The 21,940-nt window shown below is 41.5% G+C and overlaps 1 protein-coding gene across 2 annotated transcripts; it reads right to left on the bottom strand.

The window, feature by feature from the left end:
• On the bottom strand, nt 1-17,986 carry CYP4V2 (cytochrome P450 family 4 subfamily V member 2). 2 transcript variants are annotated; one of them, XM_085058799.1, is made up of 11 exons: nt 17,878-17,986; nt 11,494-11,606; nt 10,837-10,922; nt 9,147-9,337; nt 8,632-8,701; nt 7,444-7,570; nt 5,469-5,660; nt 3,532-3,634; nt 3,059-3,193; nt 2,714-2,893; nt 1-844 (listed from the first exon to the last, which is right to left on the bottom strand). In XM_085058799.1, the coding sequence occupies exons 2-11, from the start codon at nt 11,521-11,523 to the stop codon at nt 669-671; spliced, it is 1,290 nt and encodes a 429-aa protein (XP_084914925.1). In that variant the 5' UTR covers nt 11,524-11,606; nt 17,878-17,986; the 3' UTR covers nt 1-668. The 2 variants fall into 2 exon arrangements, with proteins under 2 accessions (XP_084914925.1, XP_084914924.1); XM_085058798.1 differs by lacking the exon at nt 17,878-17,986 and adding an exon at nt 13,886-14,202.
• Between the last annotated feature and the right edge of the window lie 3,954 nt (nt 17,987-21,940).

Raw genomic sequence — 21,940 nt, 5'->3', positions numbered from 1 at the left:
TTGAAGCATAGTAGAAGTTTATTCTCAAAGTTTGTAATAATACAGTGCTTCTGTCATTATGAAATCCTGTGTGTAATTTGCTCATTGTCTAGTTCCTGTTGTGGTTATACAAATTAATGTTTGTGGTACAGTTTGCTAAAAAATAATTCTGAGCATTCACTACTTAAGTACTACTTCAAATGTTTACCAAGGAGGAATGAAATTATCAGAAATTTTTGCTTGGTCTTTACAGATGCAGTCATCACCAAAAAAGAGAAAATACTGTGACAAGAGGAAGAATTATCACTTAAATCTTTCAGAATGAAAGAAACCTGAAAACTACACAAATATTTGAGACATCCTGGAAAATGCTATGGTGTGGAAGCTGATCACTTCACCATAGGCATCGCTACTGTTATAACCATAGTTCAAGTTTTTGACACTGTGGCAATTAGAATGGTTTCATCTGAGCAGATAAGGCACTAAAATTTGAGGTTTAAACACATTCATTTCAAAGATGACATAAAGTTCACATGCACTATAAAGGTAGAGCAGTTAGGGCTATTACTGCATCTTCTTTAACGAAACAGTATCAACAAATTACTGGACTGACATCAAATTATTTGATTTTAAAATATGTCTCAGCCTAAATAGACTGAAAACTTATGAAGCAAACTCTTGAAATCCTTTCATTCTGATCCAGCATTTGTTCTCCTCTTCAGTTTAATCCAGATGCCATTATCTGGACGAAGAATCAATTCTCCAGATATACCAAGCTCTTCTGGCTTTTGACATGACTCCACCCAAAAGCGACGCAGGACGAGGGCTAGAATAGTTTTCTCCTCCATTTGTGCAAAGCGCTGACCTATGAGTTACAGGGCAGAAAAAAAACCAGTTATTGTCAGGTTGTATCAACAGTTTCTGCATTTGCATGCTCACAGGAACATAAGATAGCAAGAACTGTGCATCTGCCTTTAGAACAGAATTAGCTTTAGGCCAAAATCAAGTTCATGTGTATACAACTAACATTAGCACTTTTCTCTGCATGAAAACTCTGGCCTTCCTCGGACAATCCACAGTATGTCCTCCTTCCCATAATACACAGAACTCAAACAGCAATGTGGAAACAGTCAACACTTTATATGGAACTTATACAAAACACAGCCTTGTCGTGTCTCTTGGATGGACTAAGCAAGGGGCATGGATAGCAAACTAGAGCAGAAGATGCAGCACAGGGACTGTGGGGAGAGGAAAATCTATATATGTGGAGAGGAATAAAGGAGATCCAACTGCAACGAAATGACAAACAGACCTTCCTTCAATGGTCCTTAAGCCTTACATGCACTTATGATTTGGTAACACAAAAGGCAAAGTTCTATTTTCACTTCAGTGAATAGTGAAGAAGGAAACATGAGAAAAGAGAAATGTGAGGGAAACCAAACCAAGTGCCACAAACCAGGTGGTACACAAAAACTAAAAAATGGAGATGGGACACAAAACACAGTGCTCAGAACTTTTTATGTTCTCCCCTCTGTATCCGATACACAGATGGAAGTCTATACACCTGTTCACACCAGGCATTTCTGCAATTATACTAATAAGCCGATGTCGCTGTTGAGCAGCTAGCAGAGTAATGAAGGCACCAGTTCTCAGTGGCAAGAAGGAATGACCTTTATTGTTTTGATTTCATCACATATATAGAGTTCTCAAAAGTCACCCAGATTGGTTAGTCAGAAGCCTTCCCCCAGGCCTGATTGGCCAGGCCTGCACTGTCCAAGTTCTGGGACACTGTTCCAACAACATCCAAACTTTATCTTTATTTATAAAACACAAGAAAATTTCTCATGGGAAAACCTGTGCTAGCCACAAGCCACCTCTCCTGTGCAGGGTCCTGCACACTCAGGAACTAGCTAGACATGTTATATTAAATTAGATTTCTCTTTGGAATGTGGAAAGACCTAGTTTACTGCTCTTATGGAAAAGGGCACCTACTACCAATGAGACAAATCAAAACAAATCAATCCCATCAGCCAAAAACAGAAACCAAACCAAACAAACAAAATAAAAAAACCCAAAAGAAGTCATAATTCCCATTTTTGTAAATGGCATGACAACTTTGGGATGTTTCCGATCTGCACTTGAAACCTACGCAGAGAACAGTCTTTTCACATGTTCTACAATATAAACAACACCACCTCTATTTGGAGCACAGATAAATACCAAGTGTCTCGGTGGCACCTGAAGTGCTAATAAGTTCTGGGATGACAGTGAAAACACCAAACTAACTACGGTTTCAGAAAGAGGGAAAGAATACATCAGTTGCAGATTGCATGCTTGGCACATTCAGCTCAGATCATGAGAGAGACAAATGAGGTGTCTCCAGAGTAAAGCAGGTGCAGGACATGTGATTTCTCTCATTCTGTGTTGCTGACACTGAGAATCACAAATTTGGAAGCAATCATGCCTCAACTCAGGAGCTCAATAACATGCTGCCAGGCTGCACAGGCAGTGAGGAGGAAACATCAGCATGACAGACACTGATCCCTAGCAAGAAAGAAAACCCTTCTGAAGAAAAAAATATGGCAGCTCAAATGCTAGGCTTGGAGGGTACACAGGGCGCAGAATTCAGGGATGGAGGGTGAGGAAGAACACTATACAATCATTAATCTTTGCTGTCTCAGTTACCACATTCAAAAGCAGAACTGTTACAAGGGCTTCCTCTTCCGATACCTACCAATGCAGTTCCTGGGACCAGCTGAGAAGGGCACATAAGAGTATGGGTGCCTTCCCTTACAATTTTCAGGGAAGAATCGCTCAGGCCTGAACTCCTCTGGGTCAGGGAACATATCAGGGTCTCTATGCAGGGCATAAGTTAAAACCAGAACATTTGCGCCTTTTGGTATCTGATATCCCTCTAAAGAGAAGAGAGAAAGGGAGAATAAGGGTCAAAAAACCAGCAAACAAGTGACTTCCTATACACAACAGAACAGTAAAAAAACAACATTGCCCTTTACTTGGGAAACACCTCCACTGCAGAAATGCTGATAGGAGGGAAAGTGGCAAACACAGCATTACTTACTAATACAGCAATCCTCTCTCAAAGTACGGGCAAACATGGGAACTGAAGGGAAGAGACGAAGAGCTTCTTTCACAACACATTCAAGGTATCGAAGGTTCTTCAAATCATCCATTGTAACAGAACGCTCAGTGTTGTCTGTCCAAAAACAAATAGAGGCATAAGCAAGACCAAAACTCCCCATCTTTGGCTAAACAAACTCATCCTGGTCCCCCCAGAAACTCTCATCATGCACCAAGACTGCATACAAGAAGGTGTTACAAATACATTGAATATGCATATCTTGCCCTAAAGATGTATGGTTGATTATATGTCCCTACAGACCTTCCCACACTCATCCCAACCATCTCTAGCTGATGAAAACCCCAGAAGGGTCACAAGGCATGCTCCTAATTCCCCTTCTACTTCTAGGCTTTTAACACATTTCCACTCACAAATGCAACAAAACCCCAATGAAGGGGAAAATAGAAACTTACCAAACACCTCGTCCAGTTCCTTGTGAACCTTCTTCTGAACTTCAGGATTACGTCCAAGCAAGTACAGGACCCAGTTCATAGCAGCTGCTGTTGTATCATGGCCCTACAGGTCCAGATTGACAAAGACATTCACAGCAATTCTATTTCCATGCACCAGCGGGCTTTGTAAATACTTAGGTATGCAGGTAGTATGAAAAGTGAGACTTATTAGTCCCATGATCATGAAAGAAACAAGAATCAAGAGTGAATAACTCTGTTCAACACACTAGCAAGATAAAAGGTGATCCACGACTATGTGAGGTGCTGAAAACTGATCAAAAGAGTAGTGTTGAAATAACCCAAGCAAAATCCCCCTCTTCTGATTCTCAGAAGCTGCATGAACTATCAGTATCAACACAATGAACCAGATGTATGTTCATATTTTTGGTTACTGTCCAGTCAGCATCTGGGGGGCCAGTGACTATCACAGGAGATATACAATTGACGCAACTTGTAATCTTTACAAAACTATCTTAAAAGGGTCTAATGAGATACAGTACAGTAGCCATAGAAGAGAATACTTGGATTTCTGTGAGAAGGGAATCAGCTACTAGTTCTCAGCAGAGTGGGGAGGAGAGGAAAGGAAAGGGGAGACAAAAGGTGAACCAAAGAAGGAAAAAAATAAAAACATAAAAAAGGAGGGGAACAGCAAATGGAAAAGTTGACCAAAAAAGATTTTGATACTAAAAAAGCATGGTTGTGGGGAAGTTCAGGATGCTGCTGTAGTACAGAAATGGCAAGATGGGAAGAGAGTTTCTCTAGGTTACAACAGTATTAATATGATTCTATGAATTAAGTTCTTCTGAGATAAAAGTCAAGTCCATCTAACGGAAGTGTATGGAAAACTCATGAAAATCTTCTTCAGATCCTTCATTAGACAGGAAAGCAGGCAAGAAGAAGGGCGTTGAAGATGATCAGAGGGATGCAGCACCTCTCCAATGAAGACAGGCTGAGAGAGTTGTGATTGTTCAGCCTGGAGAAGAGAAGGCTCTGGGAAGACCTGATTGTGGCCTTTCAGTACTTAGAGGGGGCTTATTAAAAAAAAAAAAAAAGTGGGAGTGTGACATTTTACATGGGCATATAGTGATAGGAAAAGAGGGAATGATTTTCAACCAAAAGATAAGAGATTTAGATTAGATGTTTGCAAGAAATTCTTTACTCAGAGCAGTGAGGAACAGATTGCCCTGAGAAGTTTTGAATGTCCTCTCTCTCAAGGTGTCCAGGGCCAGGTGGGATGGGGCCCTGGGCAACTTAATCTAGTGGATGATATCCCTGCCCATAGCAGGAAGATTGGAACTGCATGATCTTTAAGGTCCTTTCCAACCCAAGCCATTCTGTGATAAGATTCCACAAGAAGTCAAGGCACTAATGCACAGTGGACAGCAGAACCAGGAGATTGCAGACAAGGGAAAAATGTGAGAAGACATGAAAAAATGCAAGTCAAAACACTGAAACTATTTAGAGCTCTCTTCAGTTTTAATGAGGTTTGCAACACAAGCCAAGAGCCCATGGTCCATGTCAGCTACTAAGCTTTTATTTCTCACCTGCTTTCATGAGTTAAATATCCTCATATAGGCAGGGCCTACCACATATGCATTGTCCAACCTCTTCCCAGGTTGCATCAATGTTTCTATCCTATCTCTGTAGGATAGAAACACTGAGATTTCCTCTTAGGCATCCAGGGCTAAAATAAAATCATGCTAAAAGCAACCTCCTGAACTAAGATAAGAGTCACCACACACAAATTCTGAATCTCAGGTTTGAGCAAAAAAACAAACTAAAAAACCCATCAAACATAGCCATCAAAAAAAAAACCCAAACAAACCAAAAAAACAAACAAACAAAACAAAACAAAACAAAACAAAAAAATAGCAACAAACCAATGATTCCTTGGTTACCTCAAACATGAAAGTATCCACTTCCTCACGGATGTCCCTGTAGCTCAATTTGTTCCCTTCATCATCTGTTGCATTCAGCAGCATGTCCAGGAATGCTTTTCTCTTTTTGGAACCATTTTCTTCACAGTTGTCATCACTATCATGTTTCTTTTGCTTGCCATTTTTAAGTTCTTCAGCTTTTTCTGCAATGACCTGAGATTAGAACCATTACATCAGATATTATGAATTCAGCACAAGCACACAGTCTGCATCACACAGTCTTGTCCTAACTCATCAAAACAACATCCATCTGTAGCAGTCTACATGAACCAGTTAACACAACTGTCAGCATTATGTCATGAAATTTAACTGACTTTTTGTATTAGTAGTGACATATGACCAACCTCTTGCCTCAAGCAATATTATAAACCTTGAACAGCCTCTGTATAATCAAGAAAATAGATAGCCAAACTACATAAACAATTTGGGGTTCATCAAGAAGTGTAAACATATCCAAAGTATCTAGAATAAGCCAATCATGAATGCCAACAATAGCAACACCAAATAAAAGAAAATCACCACAGTGTGAACATGCTAATTACCAACAAGATCTTCTCTATCCTATTAGATAGCTACGGAAAGATCTCACTTCCAATCTCTGAAAAACCTAGGAAACTGAAGAGAAGCCAGGGCATCCCAGAGCCCTGTGTCAAGGCTACATGTATTATCACTGAACCCACTACACTAAAGCTTCCAAATTTCTCTTCAGTATGAGAGCACTGGCTGAATTTCCCTTTTTAGGTCAAAGTACAGACCCAGTAACAGACATAAATTTCTTGTTGTTGCCACTGTTGTTGCAAAACCAAAAAAGAACCCTTCAATAAAGTTGCATTGCTCTTGAAACAAACAAAATCATTAAAATGAAAGGCTATAGAGTAATTCTGTTCAGAGGAATCACTGAATGGAAGAAAAAAGTACAGTTCTAGATACATACATTGTTTCCCTCACTGAACATGCACATTTGTCACACATTGACCCATCCTTCACTTCAGTGCTTGCTGTCAGCCCCTACACCAGGTGACATTATTATTTACTGTCCTTTATCATATTCTAAGATTTGGCTTCTTATATTCAGTGCACCAACCCAGCACGGGAAGAGTGCAAAATGCTACCTTAGGTCCTCTTAAGAGCCTCTCTCATGCCTCACTGCTGCAACTTCCAATAAAAGGAAGCAAAACATGAAGTACTTAAAAGCGCAGTCAATGTGACTGATAATACACAGTCAAAGTTCAGAGATTATTTCCTTGGTCATAGACGTTGATACAGTGACATCATGGGGTATGTGCATAGGGAAAGCAGCCTCTCTGATAACAACCTAACAGTACATGTGGGAGGGCAAACTTTGGCCAGAATAGCATAGGAATTATTTGGTGAGAGAACTTCCACAGTCTAACAAGGTGAGAGAACACTTCCTTTTATGCCAAGTGAGTGATGCATGCTTAATGATCTCTGTGTCAAAGTGTCTTACTGCTGATGTGGGGACTTGCATGTGTTTGCTTATCTCAGCAGTTCTGCTCTGAATAGGGGAATATGAATACAGGCTTCAATACATGAATACATGGAATTCAGTATTCCAGGCAGAGACCTATGCTTACTGCTCCAAACTCAGCAGTGAGCTTTTGCAGGTGCTCCAGATGAGCTTTTGGGGGGCAGAACGAGAATTCAATGAATTTCTGTTGTTTGTTTCAGTTGTCAAGGACCAGCAAGTTCTGGCACTCCCTTGGAGTAATCTACTTCTTTGTTTAAATTCAGCAGAGATCCTGAAAGGGAAATCAGCTCTTGTCTTCTTTTCATGGAATTCCTTAGCATACCGACAGAGAGACAACATAACAAGGAGGCTGAACCTCACCCCCATTTGGAAACTCTGAGTGCAAAACTTTGCTCCAACAATGAAAATAATCATGATAAATATATTTTTTAAAAAAGCACTCCATACTGTATCTGTAAAATTGTGAAGGATGTTGAGGTTCCTCTTGTGCTCTCTTCCTTCTTTGAACAGTATATACAAAAGATCGGGCCAAAGCCAAGGGCTCATCTGTCGCTGTTGGATTAGATCACTCATCCTAGGGGCAAAACAATTATATCACGTAACATTACTTGACCAAAAAAAAAAAAAAAATTATAGCACACTTTCAAGAAACAAAATAAGAATTCTATGTACCCTAATGAAGGAGAACCTAACATAATGTGTAGGTTTAAATCCATTTTTTGAAAGGAAGGCTGTTCACATCTTGATTTTATACACTCTAAATTATATATCTAATATGTATGTATAATTATATATCTAATTATACAATTTCTTGATTTTATACAATCTAAAATTTCTGTTACTCGTCCCAGCATCACCATGTTTTATATCTTTAACCACTGATCTCTGAGAAGGAGAGCATATTCTCATTTCGTTGGAATCCTCTTGAAACAGGCCTATTAAGTCATCCAGTCTGATCACACCCCACTTTAGTAAAGCATTGACCATGTTGAAAACACTACTCACAACAGGCTTCCAAAATATCTGCTCCAAGAACTCAAACAGTTTCTGAGAGCATTGCATTCCTGTTTGAATGTCCAGATACCAGACCACATGTAAAAGTATTTAAAATGTATTTAAAGTGAACAATATGAGACTTCAAGTATGCTCAAACACAACTGAGTACATTTGGAAGGGCTGATTGTCATTGCTATTCAAGTCTTGCACATGCTTTAGCTGCAGAGGAGTAATTATTACCAACTTCAAGCACACTTGTGGTGCAATTTGGAAAACACCAAGAACCAACAATAATCAAACCCTCAAGGTCTACACCTTTTCTGTATCATACCTGTCTCAACAAGCTCCATCAAAAGCTAAGAGTAAGATCATGGAATCATAGATTCATTTAGGTTGGAAAAGACCTTTCAGATCATTGAATCCAACTGGTAATCTAGTGTTAAGCCAGTGTAGTCCATTGCTAACCATGACCCTAAGTGCCATAGGTTTTGACACACCTCCAGGGTACTTAGCAACTCAAGGTTAGTCTGTTCCAATGCTTTACATGTCTCCCTCTCTGACCCCCTGGCCTTCCCTCCTGACACCAACAACATCAACTCCAGCTCAACTACAAAGTAACTAAGGAATATGTGAATTTACCTGTAGATAGCAGTAACATAGTCAGAATCCTTATTCTTCTGAGCACCCACATTCCTGCCCATTGCTGTTTCTAGAAGGAGGAAAACATCAACATTTCACAATTACAAAGTGAAATGCAGTGTGCACACTAAGTTATTACTGCTCCCAGCTTCTGACTATCACACCATCCCTTCAACATTTGAATACACATATCCCTTTGCAGGGAATGAGCTTTCTTTGTTTTTCCATGCCCAGGAATCCTGCTCTTCAAGACAACCCCACTTCAGACTGCTACCTCTGTCCTGCCAATCCCACAAACTCACCTGCACAAATGCACATAGTAAACCCCAGGAAAAAGGATGGGAAGGATGGAAATGGATGGAAATGCATTTAGAAAATATGCAGGGGCATTCCTCTGCAATCATCTCGCACAAACTGGCACAGCTGAACTCATGATCTTCACAGAGTCTTTCTCTGTGAAATCTCTGAAGATCACATCTTTCACAGTCCCACCACAATAAATGAACAGGACTTACCACAGATGATATCAAGGGCACACAGAGTGACATCCATAAAGACATCAAATGGTTCCTTGTCAACATGCTTTTCAAGTTTCTTCACCAAAATATTTCCTTGTTCATTCATGACCTCTAGAAAGTCATTCAAGATCGCAAAGTGAAATGTGGGAGTTATCATCTTCCTCCGTGACCGCCACTTGTCTCCAGTGCTGTAAAATTAACAGGGAGAAGGAAGGCTAAAAATCTCCAAGTCAAAAATAAAACGCTCATCATTACAGGAAATACACAGTAAATACTGCAGCCTGGAAGAGGTGGACACACTGTAGATGTCTCTTCAAGTTGTTCACAGCACTCCACAGAATGGAAATATTTCTTGCTCCAGATCTCTTGGAAGCAGAAGCCACCATTTCTCCAGCTGGTCTCAACAGAGATGCCAACAACCCTCCAGACAATACATCCTTTTTGGTCAGTGCACAGGCTTAGAGGGACCAAGCAGAAGCCAGCCAGAGGCCAAACCAACTATTCAGCATCAAGGCCTCAATCCACCCCACCATCTCTCTGAATCAGTAGTTGTGCTTGCCTTCATCTGCTGACCATTAAATGAGTCCTGCAGAGAACTAGGGCCTAGGGACATTATGAAAATGGCTACCTCAAGGCCTACCTACAATCTACTTCCCTGGAGACAGGCAATCATTTCCCACATGCCAATGACAAGCACGGAGATACAGTGAGTGACAGCAGCTTCCTGTTCACTTTTTTAAAATCACCTGCTCCACGGGCATAGAGCTGGCACTTCTGCCTAAAGAGTGAAACCATCACACCACGGCTCCTGTTAACTTGCTATTGGGGCACTCCACAGGCCAGCTTATCTGCTTGCTGTCTGCTGCTGCTGCCCCTAACCAGCAGAGACTGGAACATTCTCTTCCATTACATTTTTTGCAAGCACAAAGAAGTAAAAATGCCTCTGTAAGTCCGTGGGAGACAAAACAACCAGTAAGGAAGAACAGTGAGGATACACCATGCCTGATGCCCATGGACCTCATCTCTGCACATTGCTACTGATTACTTACTGCCTTCTTAAAGGCCATGAACAAAACACAGGATAAAACACATGCCTCATCCTCTCACATGAACTTGCACTTCCCACACCACATGATCACAGCTGCTTTTTACAGTACCATGCTCCCATCATAAAGCATGAGGAAACCACCTCTGAGGGCTCCAAAAGAGCAACAAAGCTTTTCTACTAACAGGGAGACCTTGACCTTCTTGCAAAATCTCTGAAGAGACTCAAAGGCACCAAAGGCACTCTATACTCACCTTGCTCTGACCCCTGAATATCTGCATCATCCAAACTAAACCTTCCTTTACCCTTTTGAGACTGGAAGACACCAAACCCTTACACCACTGCTCCTCCCTCTCTCCACTCCTGACTTACGCTCTCACCCACACTCACTTCTCATGATCCTCCACTTCACAAATGAAATGAAGGAAAGAGTGCAGATACCCTCCCATCCTACCCCAAAGCATCACTAATCTCAGGCCCATCTTACAGGTCTGCAGCATGACCAGCTGAGATAAGCAATGCACACAATCTCTTCGTTCAGAGATACACACAGCATTGCTGCCACTAAGACCTCTTCCTACCATATACCCTCCAAATTTTCAAAAAGACAGCAGTGCACCTGAATTTTCTTATCCATTATACCTTGTCAGAAGTCCAGTGCCTAGCCATGGATGCAGGAAATCATACAGGTATGATTTTTCTATATGTTTTGAACTGTTCAGAATAACCTGTCAGAAAAAAGGACAGGAAAAAAATATCACTTGTTAGATGGAGAGAGATTTCTTCACTAGTTCTTCAATAAACACTCCAACAGAGAAACAATGCTGTCTTCCACGTTCAAGGACAATCACTGTCAGCAGCAAAACAAATGACTACAATTCATGGCATCAAAACAGACCCACCAAGTTCTAATGCAGAAGTCTATCAAAGAGACACAAGCATTGCGACCTGAATTTCATAATGTTCTATCCTTATTTCAACGGTCCCATCTTTTGTGCTATCTGCTTGTCTGCTCTGATCTTGGGAGCAGAAGCTTTCACATGTGAAAACAAAGCTAAAGGAATGCTTCTTTGGTGCTTTCGTTTGCTGATCATCTTCAGTATTCCCCCCAATCCCCTTTGACTAGGCTTTTTAATATTCCTTCACTTTACACCTTTCTTTAGCACTAACTCAGAGGACTGTCCCAAAGCAAATCAGTCCAAGCCCTTTTTAACAAAAATTACATTGAGATAGTAGAAACTAACAGGTTGGACACTGCTCTGCACGACAGTAGAATAGACAGGAGACCAGCACACTCACCTCCACACTGTCAGGGTGATACAAAATCATGACAGGCAATGGTCCTATCCAAAGTTTGAACAATGGCCAACTTCTGAACTCTTCAGCATAAAACTGTAGCTGTTTAAAAAAAGCTGGAATGAAAAATCAGAGTAGAGCTTCAACAAGGGGGGTTTACTGAATAAGCAAGGGCTCTATAATGAACTCTTTTATACCATATGCCCTGCAATTTTTGTTTTGTTGTAGTTTTAAGCTGCTGCAATGACCAAGCAGCATATTTTGCACCTGTGTATTTTACAATTCAATTGCGCTAATATCTTAGGGTACAGACTCACAACATCATTTATGACACAGATCAGCCTGAGATACCACCACTGGCCAGCTGCCAGCTGGACTTCAGACTGGTGAGCTCAGCAACCCAGTGAATTCTCCTCCCAAGTTACTATACACTTATCCAGACTATGTCTTGTCAGTTTAGCCATAGATAAAGCATGGCAAATAGCTGGATCTGTTGGCAAGGGAAGAGCAGTAGATGGTGTTTGATTTGATTCAGAAAGGTCTTTGATACTATCCCATCACAGAGGACAATCAGGTTAATTCTAAAATATTAAAGGTGGGAGCCACTCTCAGAATGTTCAAGGATTAAACACTTCTTTGCCCTTTCAGAAACAAGCTTAAACAACAAATGACTCCTTTACAGGCCTGTGCAGAGTTGAAAATTCAAAGGTCCCCAAATCAAAGACAAAAAAATAGACAAAATTTCCTAATAGATGCCAAAATACAGCTTTCCCTAATCTTAGGAGAAGTTCTAATGACACCTCGTCTAATAGGATTAAGAGCATCCGATAATTTTGCTATTTTTAAAATATTTTTCTTAACATTGCCATGATTAAAATAGCACATTTTCCAGTCATTGTTTACCAACACCAAGAAACAAAATCACTATCATATGAAAAGTTATTTTCCTTTCTGCTATAAAACCTTACCTTACCCTTTCTTAAAGTTTTTTGGTCATCTTTTTAATGGAAATTATTACAAACCACAAACTTCACTAATTTTTCATAAATAAACAAGAACAAAGATGGATGGACATGGGAGTAATGTGTTTCCTGCTAATAAATGAGATTAGAGACTACACAGAACATCAGAGTTTCCATCAAATTGCTTTCTGGATATAGACACAATATTCTGGTTTGTTTTTTTCCAGAAGATTTAAAAAAAAGAGGAAAAGAAAGAAAATAAAAGATTCATCTCTCAGTCTGGCTTGTATAAATATCCTGACTATGATGCTCCTACTGCTTCCCCAAAGCCAACTTTGTGGAAAGCTTCTTGCCCTCACATCCACCACAGACCTCTCATATTTGTACTTAGATAAGGTATTGGATCCAAAGGAAAGATATGACAGTGCACCTTGTGAACAGAGGCACAGTGTCTCAGCACGGGTCAGCACTGGGCAATGTGTATTCCAATGCTGTACCCACACTTGACTTCACTTCGTCATGTTCCCATGACCCATTAGTCTCTCTTCTGGCAGCATACACAGCATACACAGCCAGCAACACATGTGCACAGAGAAGAACTGGCATACACAGGCATCACAAACACACACAAAGAGTGTGGGCCAGTGGCAGCAGGCCCACCAACACATTCATACCACAAACTCCCTAAGAAATATGTTTTTGTTTAAAAATGGGTACTAAATGGAAAGAGAATATGTAGCACATTAGGGCTCTCTCAATCCCCTGGTAAAAAGTAGGTCCCATTAATCAGTGCAAGAACAAAAAGGGTTGCTTTCGAGGGATGTACTGTAAATACTCAGCAAGTTCTTTTGTGTCTAAGAAATAAATCTAAGTCACAGATGATTCTGAAAGCGAGCTTGGGTAAAAGCAACTTGGTATGCTGAAGTTCCTTGCATATGCTCGCTGGTGGGAAGGTAATTGTTTCAAGTTTTGTTTGAATCACAGCAAAAAGCCATGAGGACACAGTGTTTCACTTTGTGAAACAGCACTTCCTGCAAGAGCCCCCAGCACACCTCCCTCTCTCAAAAACACCATAACAAAACAAATTTCATAGCGTTCATGCTCCACCCTATCAACCACTTAAGGGTCCGAGCCCAGCATCAGCTGCTGTCAGATTTAACCTCCAGTTAATCTTTCAGATCGATAATAATGCCACATTTATGCATTTCCTCTCCCTTCCTCTTCACTGCCCACTCCTCCCACAGTTCCCCTCTGCAGATTGCCCACAAGCCCAGCAAGACCTAAAGGCAACAGCACATCCTCTGACACCCCACTCCCCTTCCCCAGCCAGCCACAGCTCAATCACACAAGCACCTCACCACTGCTGGTTCCTCCAGCAAACCCCACGCAGTGCAGGGACCTCACAGCTGGGCTACAGTGTGAGCTGGCATTACCTTGTCCTTCCCGCTCTAAGAGCAGGGCATTTCCCACCACAGGATAGCAGGGGCTGATACCCGGGATCGACCTCAGCATCCACCATCGCCTCCAGTGTTCCATCAGGGAGGGCAGGGAGCACACAGTCACAACTGTCAACAGCACAGCAATGAACCCAGCTCCCAAGGGCAGCAGCTGGGGTCTCCCTGAGAATCCTTCCAGGACCTCCATCATCACCTCTCAACCTCCTGAGAGGCGCCTGCTCTGAGCCTTGGTCCCTGCTACGAAACAGGCGTTGCCTCTACCCGGCTCTGCTGTTGCCGTAAGAAAAGTGTGCGTGAAAGTTGGCCAAAAGAGCAGGAGGCGGAGCAACTACAGAGGCCACTGGCGTAGCTTCTTGCCAGGAAAATAAACAGAGTTTAAAAACACTCATATGGAGAGGCTGCCTGCTAGCATTTCCCGATGGCAGGCCACCCAGAGGGAACAATGCTACTTCCCTGCCCTCACTTGGCTCCTCTGAGCCAAGTGAAGAGTGAGAACCTTCTTTGCAGGTCTCTTCTCACTGCTGCAGGAGTCTCTGTTTCTCAAAGCAGGTGCTCAGAAACCTTTTGGTCAAACAGCATTTTTGGTTGAAGCAGTCTGGTTCGTAGCCAATTCACAAAACTTCGCCCCTGAACAAGGCAAAAAAGGTATTTATGGCTATAGTCACATTTATCTTGTTTGCTTTGTACCAAAAAATAATATGCAAGCATTTTTAGTAAATCAACAAACAGCATAAATAAAACAACTGCAATAAAAAATGCAAACAGAAAGCTCAGAACATCAGAAGTTAAGTACGGTTTTTGTGACCCTTGGCAGCAGTGGGGGGGTAAATTTTGGCACTATGTTCCTGCAATCTCCCAGCAAACACTTCATCATAAATGCTGACTGTTATATCTTTCTGCACAGTAAACAGCTGGAAATGAACTTTGCTACTCTTGCTGTTGTTTGTAATGGTATGCGACAGAAACCAGTAGATATATGCCCAGTCTTGCAAACACATAGGCAAGTTACACAATCATCACACGCTCTTTTGTTCAAGTGACATCCCAGGAAGGAAGCAAGCAGACAAGATGAAGAGGCTCACCTTTTGCCTTTTTAATGTGGAGATCAGCAGAATAATTATGTTTTCTTATTTACAAAAAATCTTGCAGTTTGTTGCCTTCATCAGACCAATAATTAGATGAAGTGAATGTTTGTGATTCTGAGTAAAAAATCCGTACTTCTAACTGCTGATAACTCCTTCTACAGGAAAAAAAAAAAAACAAGACCCAAAAACAAAACAAAAAAGAAACAAAAAAAAAATCTGTGAAACAGCTGGAAGAAGGTGAAAAGCCACAGGGAAAATAGTAGGGAACACAGCATAACAAACATTGCAACATCCTGCCAGCAGCTGGCAATGGTGATGATGCTAACAAAAGGCAGCAGAAACATTGGAATGAGACAAAAAGATATATACCCAAGAAAGAAGCAATGAGACGCACAGCATCTTTGAGGCCTAGTTATGTCACCAAGACTTGAAATCATAACAAACCTTGGAGGATGTTCTGTATGAAATGAGATTTCTACCAGATTGTGATTAGCATTTCCTTTTTACCCTGAGAGCTGTTTGTTCAGTTGGAACAAATTGGATTATTTATGTTATTGGATTTCTGTGAGCACTTCACTGGTTAGTCACTCTTTGCTTTTATAAATGCTCATAACAGTGCAAACCTGCTTTTATTCAGCCTCTTACCTAAGCGGAAGCCTATCTGCCTGTGCTGACAGAAGACACACGACCTGTTTGGTAGCTGTGTCAGCCAAGAGTCATGATGACAACACAGGTTTCTGCTAGTCCCTAGAATGCAGCCTGGATTCTTCAATAAGAAAAACTAATAAAATCATCATTAACAGCAAGGGAAAAAAAAAAAAAGAAAAAAAACACACAAACTCAACAAAAAAAAAGCAAAACAAAAAAGCAAAACAAGGTTAAAGTGGATCTGATACAATAGAAGGACAACATAGAACTACACAACTCATTCTCATAGATGTTTTTTTCCTAAGAAAGGCTTTTCTTAGCAAAAGCTTCTCCCTTCCTCAGCGCACACCATCACATGATTAGCCTTTATGCAGAAAGCTACTCTGAAAAAAACAGGTTATTTGTAGTCCCAACTGTCATCACCTACACAACGAAAATATAACAGAGTATGTCTCAATTTCAAAATATATCATCAGTGCTGGACAGCTCAGAGATCTCCCCGGTCCTCAGAGAGGAATTTTGGGGCCTGATGCTAAATTTCATGCCCGAACTAGGCTACTACAGCCCAAAATCTAGTCTTCCAAGACCAAATCCTGAGGAAGACTCCAGCTTCAAATCCTTCTGGGCACCCTTTCTCACATAGGTAGAGGAGATTAACAGCATTTTTGAGATAGAGACCACAGCCATTTTTCAGACACAGACTGATTGCTTTGATGCCACTCCATCAAGCATACCTTGCTTGGTTTCTGCAACTTGGTGTTCACTGTACAGCAATAACTGCTTTAATCCATAGCCATCCCATTTGGGATTCTTCATTACAAGACATTTTGCATGAATGACTTATCCCTAACAGAAAACAGAAGCCTACCTCCTCTGTAAGAAATAAAAATCTTCCCTACCAGGATAATAATACGTCTTACAATAATGGAGACCACCACCCACCCCACAGAAACCCCACAGAACACAGACCGCTGTTGTGAAGCAATTCTGATAAGGTGTCACTGACGTTGTCATAACTATTAGACATTAACACTAAGTAGCTACCAAAGTACCACACCTACGTTTATTCATCAATGTGTCAAGGAAAATGCACACTCCCAAGACGGATGATCTCACCCACGGTCACAAGTGAAGATTCCACCCACTGCTCTGTGATTTGGCTAGATCTTACAGGGCCTCCTCCTTGGTAAACTCCAGCAAGTTTAAATAAAGTATTTATCAGCATGCAACACATTACATGAAGTGAGCCAGAGGTCATGAAGAATAAATAAACAGGGCAGTCTAAGATCAGGAAAAACTTGTGGGTCACAGAAGCACAGCACTGCAAATCTGCTACCTGCATTCTTGCAGCATGGAAGATTTGTTGTCAATATTTGCTCTAGGAAGTTTCTTGTCCACATTTGATGGACCTCCATATTACACAGTTATAGCTGTACAGCCTGTTAGAAGCTGTGGTGGGATAGCCTTGGCCAGCAGTCAGACACCCACCCATTCACTCCCCTCCCTCAACAGGACGCAAAAGCTTACAGGTCAAAATAAAGACTGGAAGATTGCTTATTGGTTACCATCATGGGCAAAACAGACTCAACTTCAGAAATTTAATTTATAGACAATTAAACTGATAATGAGGAAGTTAGAAACAAAGACAAAAGTTCCTCTCTGCTGCTCCCTCCGCACGCTTCTCTCCTGCTCCATCATGGGTCCCCTCCATGGGCTGCAGGTCTTGAAGGATAATCCTGCTCCAGCATGTTTTCTCCACAGGCTGCTGAGGAATCTGTGTTCTGGAATCTGGAGCACTGCCTTCTTCTCCTTCACTGACCTCAGTGTTTGCACTGCTGTTTCCCTCTGTTTTCCCTCCCCACACTCCTCTGTCTGGCTAGCATTTTTTTGTGCACTTGTAAATACTTTTTCACAGAGGTGCCAGTGGCTTGGCTGCTGGACTTAGCTATGTCTTGCAGCGGATCCATTACGGAGCCAGCAGGAACTGTCTGTGTTCTCCTCTCTAACCTCTTCTCAGAGAGGCCACCACAGCAGCCCCACTGCTGATACTATGACACCTACACTCAACTGATAAGCCCACCATGAAACAATTGCAAGACTGAAACGGAAAATACAGGTGAAATGTCCTTCACATCAGCCCCTAGTGAGACCAGAAATGTCAGTTACGAATGATGGATGCAGGCGAACTATCAACAACATTAAATATTTGGAGTCCATAAAGTTGCTTTTCCTTACAGTGTTCCGGGAAGAATTGCTCAAGCTAAACTCCTCCAGGTCAGGGAAAATATCGGTAGGCCGTAAATTATGACAAGAATATTTGTGCCATTCAGTACTTGATATCCTCCTGGGAAGAAAACAGAAAGGGAGAAGGATCAAAACAACAGCAAATAAGAGGCTGTCTATAACTGCTTCACCATTAAAAAAAAAAAGAAAAAAAAGCATAAAAATAAAAATAAAAATAAAAACCCTACCCTTTACTTGGGAAACCTTCCCAGTACTCTTTCCTGCAAATGTTCCAGCACCCATCCCAACCACCTCTAGCCACTTAAAACTCTAGAATAGCCACACTGCACATCCCCATCTCCATTTCTTCAATCTTGATAAAGCAATGGAAAACTTACCAAACACTTCGTCCAGTTCTCTGTGAACCTTCTGGGCTTCAGGATTACATCCAGGTAAGCACAACAGCATTGTGAGGGTGTGCAGAGATGCAGTTAGAAAAGTAAAAGCTCAGCTCAAGCAGAAATTGATCACAGATGTCAAAAACTACCAGAAAGGGTTCTTCAGGTACTATCATAGTTTAGCCCCAGACCACAACAAAGTACCATGCATACACCCCACCCTGGTGGGACAGAGAGGAGTATCAGAACAAAGATAAAACCCGTGGGTTAAGATAAGAAGAGATTAGTTGAAATATAATAAAATTAAATGAAAATAGGAAAAAAAGGGAGAGGAATAAAACTCAAGAAACACAAGCAATTGCCCAACACAATTGCTTACCACCCACTGACGAAACCCCAGTCTACCCACCTCTGAGCTGTGATGGGTACCTCCCAGCCCCCACCACCCTCCACCCCCTTAGTTCAGATACTGAGCAGGGCCTTCTGTCATATGGAATACCCCTTTGACCAGTCAGGGTCAGCTGTCCTGGCCATGCTCCCTCACAGCTTCTTGTGGACCTTCTCACTGGCAGAGCATGGGACACTAAAAAGTCTTTGATGTAGGCCAAACATGGCTTAGCAAGAACTAAAATATTAGGGTGTAATCATTATTCTCATACCAATTTAAAACACAGCACTGTGCCAACTACTAGAATGAAAATAAATTCTGTGCCAGCTGAAACCAGGACAGGTACGTAAACAAGCAGAGACAGAAAGAAAGTACTTGCCCACTGTTAAACATGAGAGCGAATCAATCATAACAAGGCTGAAAAGGCAAAGGTACTCAACATTTTCTTCACCTACATCCTTTCACCAATACCAGGCCTTAGGAACAGAAAACCTGGCTGATGCAAACACAGACCCACGATCAGTGAAGGAAGACTTGGTATGTAACCTATTAAAGGAGCTTGACCCCTACAGACTGATCAGCTCTGGCAGTATCCACCCAAGGAGAGCTGGCTAATAAAGTTGCAAGGCCACTCTCCACAGTCTTTGAGTTTGGGGGACATCCAAGAAGACTGAAAGAAGGCTATTACCACTCCCATCTAGAGGAAGCACTTAAGGGAGGATCCAGAAAATTGTAAGCCCATCAGTCTTAGTTTGGTCCCTGGGAAACTTATGGAACAAATTCTTCTGGGTGCTGTCACAAGTCAAATGAAACCCGTGATTAGGAAAAGCCAGCGCAGATTGACCAAGGGCAAATTGTGCTTGACAAACCTGATTGCCTCTTACAACAAATGACCCTGCTTTGTTGATATGGGGCAAGTAGTGAATGTTGTCTACCTGGGTATCTTGTTGTCTACCTGGGTATCTCCAAGTCTTCTGATATGGTTTCCCATGGCCTCCTCCTACAGAAATGTGATGGTCTGGATGTGGGATGGTCTGGATGTGGAATGCATGCAGTGGGAGGGGAATTGGCTAACTGGCCACACCTGAAGGGTGGTAGTAAATTGCTCCCTTTCACACTAGCAGCTGCACAAGTGGATTCCCCCAGGGAACGATACTGGGCCCAATGCTATCTAGTATCTTCATCAGTGGTTTGGATTACGGGACAAGTGTACCCTGATGAAGTTTGTCAGTGATACCAAACTGAGTGGGGAGGTAGACACTTTGGAAGGGAGAGACACCCTGCAGAAGACCTGAACAGGCTGAAAAATTAGGCCAATGAGAACCTTATGAAGTTTAATAAGGACAAGTGTAAGGTCTTGCACATGGAAAAATGTAATCCGAGAGAGCAGCACAGTCAGTGATCTACCTGGCTAAGCAGCAGCTCTATGGAAAGGGACCTTGGGGTCCTGCTGAACAAGCAGCTCAGTGTGAGCGAACAGCTTGTTGCTGCAATAAAGCAAGCCAACATGAGACTTGGCCACAACACCAGGAGAGATAAAGTCACTATCCCACTCTACTCCATTCCAATCAGGCCACACCTGGAATCTTGTGCTCAGTTTTGGTCCCTGCTATACAAGAAAGATGTGGACACAGTGGAGAAGGTGCAGTAAAGGGCAACAAAGATGACAAAAGGACTGGGAAGCCTGTCATGTGAAGAAAGGCTGAGAGAACTGGGTTTGTCCAGCTTGGAGGAAAGAAGCTTAGGGCACACCTTCTCACCATGTTCCTGTGTTTAAAGGGTGGCTACAAAGAAAACGGACATTCCCTGCTCATAAGGAGTCTTACAGAAAAGATGAGGAGTGATGTGTGCAAGTTACACATAGGAAGATTCTGATTTGACACAAGAGGAAAACTATTCACAATGAGAACAATCAGCCACATAATCTCTCCATTATGTGAGAAGCAGTGGATTCCCCAACATTGGACACTTTAGATTCACCTGGACAGGGCGCAGGGCCATCTTGTCTAGACCATGCTTTTGCCAATAAAGATTGGACCAGATGATCCTTGAGGTTTCTTCCAATGTGGCATAAGTGTATAATCATTATCAGGATGTAAGATGACCAGTGATTCTGTCAGATGCCCAAAAACTGACCAAAAGGGAAAAGTGTTAAAATATTTCTGGTAGACAGCAAACATCCCTCCTCCCTCTCTCTTGCCACCTGAGAGCAATCAGGTGCTGCTCTAGTAATTAGCAAATCTTTCCTTTTAAACTGCAGCAGCAATGCTCTTCTTTTCTTCTTTCTTCTTTTTTTCTGGTCTTCTTTTCATTCAGAAATCCATTGACTGAGCTCCATTGCTTCACAGAGATCAGCAATCTTCTCTCTTTCACAAAGGGTCAGACAAGGAACCACTGCTCAATAGTTACCACTTCTGCTGTTAGAGAATCAACCAGTGCATGTTCATATTTTCATTTAGTTCACAACCTAAGATCTGCATTGCCATGAAATGCCAAGTATAGATAGCAAAGAACACATTTTGCCATCATTTCTCTGTATTCTTGTCAAGGTCTGTACAAGAGGAAGCATTCATGAGGGGAAAAGTATATTTTGGACATGCTGCTAAAAACTTAGATTTTAGAAAGTGAATTTTGGAAGTTTTGTCACCTTCGACACCTTTTCCGAAGAAACTGCATCAAATTGACAGGCAACTGTATGAAATTTAACTCCAAAGTTAAAGCATTCTGCTTTCTCAGATACTACACCATATCATCACCAGCGAGTAAACTTAGTCAAAGAAGAAAAATATTTCACCAATAGTGAAAAGAATACAGTGCTTGATGACCATTTACAAAAACCAGAAATCTGATTAACAATACAGATATAAAATATCCAAATGCTTTGCCCTGGATTATCAATCCTTCAATCCTTCAATAAAAAGTGAGGAGAACTTGTATGAGTTCCCAAGTAGAAAAAACTGTTATTAGTCTTCACTGCACAATTAGAGCAAGGAACTTTTTCTCCTTTCTTTAACCTTCAACTGCTCTTCAACCACATCTACTTCAACTGCTAGCTCTCTGACTGAAGGAAAAAATCCCTGACCATGAATGCACACAGTACTAATAGCCAGTGAAGTCATTAGTACAGTCATCTCTGGACAGAACACAATCCCAACCTCCTCTTTGATTTTTCCATTTGGGTCTACACAGAGGTATGAAATAATGCTTTCATCATTTAAGTATACATTTCCGTATTAAAATTTGAAGTTTCACATATTTCAAAAGATGATTAATTCATATAAGAAATCTC

Source organism: Lichenostomus cassidix, chromosome 4 (genome assembly GCF_008360975.1).
Source record: "Lichenostomus cassidix isolate B80296 chromosome 4, HeHo_3.0, whole genome shotgun sequence".
Classification (NCBI taxonomy): domain Eukaryota; kingdom Metazoa; phylum Chordata; class Aves; order Passeriformes; family Meliphagidae; genus Lichenostomus; species Lichenostomus cassidix.
This window is presented reverse-complemented; position numbering and strand designations above follow the sequence as displayed.